This window comes from Pteropus alecto, unplaced genomic scaffold (assembly GCF_000325575.1).
Source record: "Pteropus alecto unplaced genomic scaffold, ASM32557v1 scaffold30, whole genome shotgun sequence".
Lineage (NCBI taxonomy): Eukaryota > Metazoa > Chordata > Mammalia > Chiroptera > Pteropodidae > Pteropus > Pteropus alecto.
This window is the reverse complement of record NW_006429782.1, coordinates 624,557-628,612: the sequence shown is the minus strand read 5'-3', so window position 1 is coordinate 628,612 and position 4,056 is coordinate 624,557. Positions and strand designations below refer to the sequence as shown.

The window sequence follows — 4,056 nt, the reverse complement described above, 5'->3', positions numbered from 1 at the left end:
ATCCGAGGCGGTGGCCGCGTGCAGCTCCAGCGAGGCGCGCAGGCTCCAGATGTCGCGGTAGATGGTCTGGGCCTGCTCTGGGCCTGCGTCCCGCTCGCCGTCTGAGTCCTGCCGCTGCTGCTCAGGCCCCGTAACAACGCCGCCACCGCCGCCGCCATGCTCTGGGGGGTATTCGGGGCTCACTCCTCCCACGGCGCCTGCCTCCTCCTCCACCTCTAGCCTGCAAGCCAGGCCGCAGTGTCAGAAGGACGCAGGACCCCCGCATCCCCTCCTCAGCCACCTGTGCGGTGGGGGAGGGTAGGCACGGATGGGGACCCTCCGGGCTTGACCAGGCCCTGTGGAAGGTGTTTTTGAAAATGCTGCCTGTCCTCTTTTGCGGGGGATGCTTTTTGGGTAACCCTGAGTTCTCCTGCAGCCTGCTTTTCAACCAAGGCGTCCCATACAGCCTGTGACCCAAGTGCCCGGGGCCGCTGCAGGTGGCTGGCTTCTCGCCCGGAAGAGCCACTCTCTCCTCCCACCTTCTTCCTAACTTCTTAGTGTCGGAGGGGTGGCGGGGAGGGACAAACCAGGTGGAGTCCAGCTGGGCCACCACCTGGGGTGACCGGATGTGCCACTCAACACCTTTTAGGGTTGATAAGGAACCAGGAGGGTGATACGCAATCCGGGGGGCCAGGAGGTGCCCACGGGGAGGAACTCGGCCCCGCTCCCTGAGTCCCCACCCAAACGACTGCGCCCAGAGTCTCAGGACTGCTGCCCTCGGGCTAAGGGAGGGGTCCTGCCAGCCAACATGGTCACCAGTTTCTCAGGAGCATGGGCAAGCGGGAGAGTGTCTCTCAGGCCTTCAACGCCACCATGAAGCGGCCCTACCCGGGCAGGCGCAGACCCCCAGCAGCCCTGCCTGAGCAGGTGTCCGGTTCTGGGTACTTTGGGCCTATCGTCTGGGGCCCCACCCGCCCCTCGCCCCTTACCCAGTGTCCCCCTGCTCCCCTGCTCTGGTCCGCAGTGGGGAGGTGGCCCCGGCAAGGCAGCCTCCAGGAGGGGCGGTGGCACCTGCGGGACACAGCCGCCGGTCCGCAGGGCAGGGAGAGCGCTCCCTGGGCCACCTAGCAGGGGTGGGGTGGAGCAGGGGCCCCCAGGCCCACCTCTAGCACTTCTATCTACTGAAAAATACCTGCCGAGAGCGGGGGGCGGGCTGGCAGGGCCGGCCAGGAAGGGGCGGGGGGGCGGGAAGGCTGCGGGGGCGCCTGCGCTGGCGATGTACTGGATGAAGTCCCCGTGGGGGGCGGCCCCCTCCTGCTCCATGCTCTCGCTGGCAGCCCGCTGCCGCTGGAAGTGGTGGCGCTTGGGGGAGCCTGTGCGGGGGGAGGGGGGAGGCGCGTCAGCCCACCCGGCCCCAGCCGGGGCCAGGTGCGAATAGGCATGGGTTGTGCTGAGGCCATCGCAGGGCCCCGAGCAGCCCTGGCAGACAGGTGTGCCTGGAGCAGGAACTCGCACTGGACGGCCAATGGCCGGGGGCGTGGAGCACCGGCGAGCGAGGGACAGGCTGGGGGAGAGTGAAGAGAGCTGAAGTCCATGCTGCCAGCCCCAGCCTGGGCCCCTGGGCTGCAGCCAGGAGCCCCCCACCACCACAGGGCCTGGAAGAATTCAGCGAGAGGGCCTCTGCAGTGGGGAGGACAGCCACCCAGCAGACAGGTTCCGGTTGCTCCCGCGCCTGCATTTGACTGTAGGTGCCCTCAGAATAACAGACTGACTCTTGGGGACGAGGCGCCCCCTCTCCGCCAGCCCGGAGCACACTTGTGCCAGACTTAGTCCTCCGTTCCCGGTGCTGGCCTCGCCCTGGCCCTCCCTCTGACACGACTTGTCCCCTCTCCCTGCCTCTCCTGGCACCGAGAGCAGGCACGTGTGTGGCCTGGCCAGCCCGGCCACTGAGCTCCCTTGAGCCGGGCTGGTTGCAGCTCTCGGCCTCCACAGCCCCCCCTCCACCCCGGGCCTTCTGTCAGGGGTCTGCAGAGCTGAAGGGCTGCTGTCACGCATTCAGGGGTGGCCGAATGGGCCCCCACCTGTTGTGACTCGGGTCTGTTGCCATGCCAAGCACGGGGGCCTGCCCACTGCTGCCGGCGCACGGTCTGACCGCAAAGGCAACAGTGCCATCTTGGCTCTCGTAGGCGCAGCTCAGTGGCAGCCCGGGGTACCCCACCCCAGCTCTGACACTTTGAGGCAGATGCTGGGGCACCTCAGGAGCAGAGACCCAACCCCAGTTCCAAGTGTCGCATTCAATGGCTACCTAGGCAGGGCCCCTTCCCCTCACTCCCTGCTCCAGGAGCCGCAGCTCACCTCTTGTGTCCAGACTGGACGCTCGCTGGCTGGGCTCCAGCTTCCACTTCTTGACCTTGAAGTAGGGGCTGGACCCATCCAGGCTGGCATGGCGCCTCAAGCGGGTGAAGAATCGCAGGACCGGGCCCGCCCCGGACCCTGGGCCCACCTCCCCGGGCCCCGCCATGGCCCCCGGCCCCCCAGGCTTCGTGCTCCTGGCACCCACATCCAGCTGAGAGGGAAGAGGGACAGTCTCAGGCAGGAAGGCCCCCTCCCTCCGGACAGAGGGTGAGTGTCCAGGAACACTTGGGGGAGGGGGCTTGGGCGGGCTCCAGACCACACCCCGCCAGCTGCCCGAGGGCCCTGTGCGTGTGAGCACACACGTGTGCCTGATGGCTATGCATGTCCCGTGCCACCCTCCCCTTCTCCTTCCGTGTGCAGTAACCAGGCCAAGACAAGGAGGGACCATGGACAGCGGGAGGCCACAGGCCGACCTGTCCTGAAGCGGGACCAGATTGGGGGCGGGGGCAGGCAGGGTTGGGGATGCAAAGAGCCCTCACCGAGGTGCTTTCCCCAGAGTCACTGGATGTGGACGGGCTGATCTCGAAGTCAGCAGGGCCCGCGGCCGGGCTGTAGGGGTCACCTGGCAAGGCGGAGCTGGGGCCCACGGAGCGGCCAGTGAGGGCCTTCCCCGGGGGCTGCGGGACAGACCGGGGTGGGGGAGGAAGCAGTGACAGGTCAAAGAGCATGGGTGGATGAGGGGTTGTGCTGGGATCAGCCCCCCCCACCGCCCCGTGTGCCCCAGCCCGTCCCCTGCCCTGTCCTGAGATGAGGGTCCAGGCCCAGAGAGCAGGAAAGGCCACCTGCCAGGGATAGGATTGGGGGGGTCCTGCCCACCCGGCCCCTGTCAGCCTGCCAGCCTCTCCACACTCACCTGGAATATGGCAAGGCTGGCCTTGGGGGTGGCAGTAGGGTGAGGCATGGCAGTTACGCTGGCCTCGCCTGAGTCACACTCATGGATGGTGACAATCTTGAGGGGCGGCAGGTGTAGGTGGGTGAGGCGAGCGTTCTTCAGATGGTGGAAGTCACCCTCTGTCAGGGTGTACCTGTGCCGGCGCACCTGCCCATCACTGCATAGTCCGCCCCCATGCCGCATCCCCCAGCCCACACGCCACTGCCCTGTGCCCACCCTGCCCACCCTGTTGGGTCTCCGCGGGAGGGGTACATGCAGGCACTCAGCAAAAGCCAGCACGGCCCGGCGAGCCCAGTGGTGGTGGCCTCCCACCGTCCCCTTACCTGCGGCCCTTGTCCTGCGCCTTCCGGCTCTGCTCAAACAGGGCCGCCTCGTTGAAGGACACGCGACGACCCGTGGAGCTGGTGGACAGGAAGCGCTCGGTCTCGGCGTCCTGGCCCTCGGGGTCCTCCCCCCTCAATTCGGGGTCTGCGAGGAGAGCCAGGAGAGGGTGGGCCGTGCCTGGTGCCGTCAGTCTTGGGCGGGGCCGGCCCGGGAGGGAGCGAGGGGGGCCCCCGACTGACCGCCAGGGACCACGCGGGAGGTGGGCGGGCACTCGCTCATCCGCTCACACACTCACTCGCTCAGCACGCGCCTGTGAGCACCTACGCGTGGGCTTTAAGGAAACAGAGATGAGTCGGAATCGAGTTGCGCCCAGTCTGGTGGGGGAGACAGACAGACACAGCCGGTCAGGCAGCCCGAGGGGGACGGGCTTGAGGCCCAGGGGCGGG

General features: G+C 67.8%; 1 protein-coding gene across 1 annotated transcript in view; it reads right to left on the bottom strand.

Annotated features, from left to right (window-relative positions):
• Positions 1 to 964: 964 nt before the first annotated feature.
• CBARP (CACN subunit beta associated regulatory protein) overlaps positions 965 to 4,056 on the bottom strand; it is a 4,321-nt gene continuing 1,229 nt past the window's right edge. The window contains 6 exon segments of the mRNA XM_006927036.3: positions 965 to 1,108; positions 1,111 to 1,352; positions 2,335 to 2,545; positions 2,874 to 3,011; positions 3,248 to 3,419; positions 3,610 to 3,754. Coding sequence (XP_006927098.1) covers positions 965 to 1,108; positions 1,111 to 1,352; positions 2,335 to 2,545; positions 2,874 to 3,011; positions 3,248 to 3,419; positions 3,610 to 3,754 — 1,052 coding nt within the window.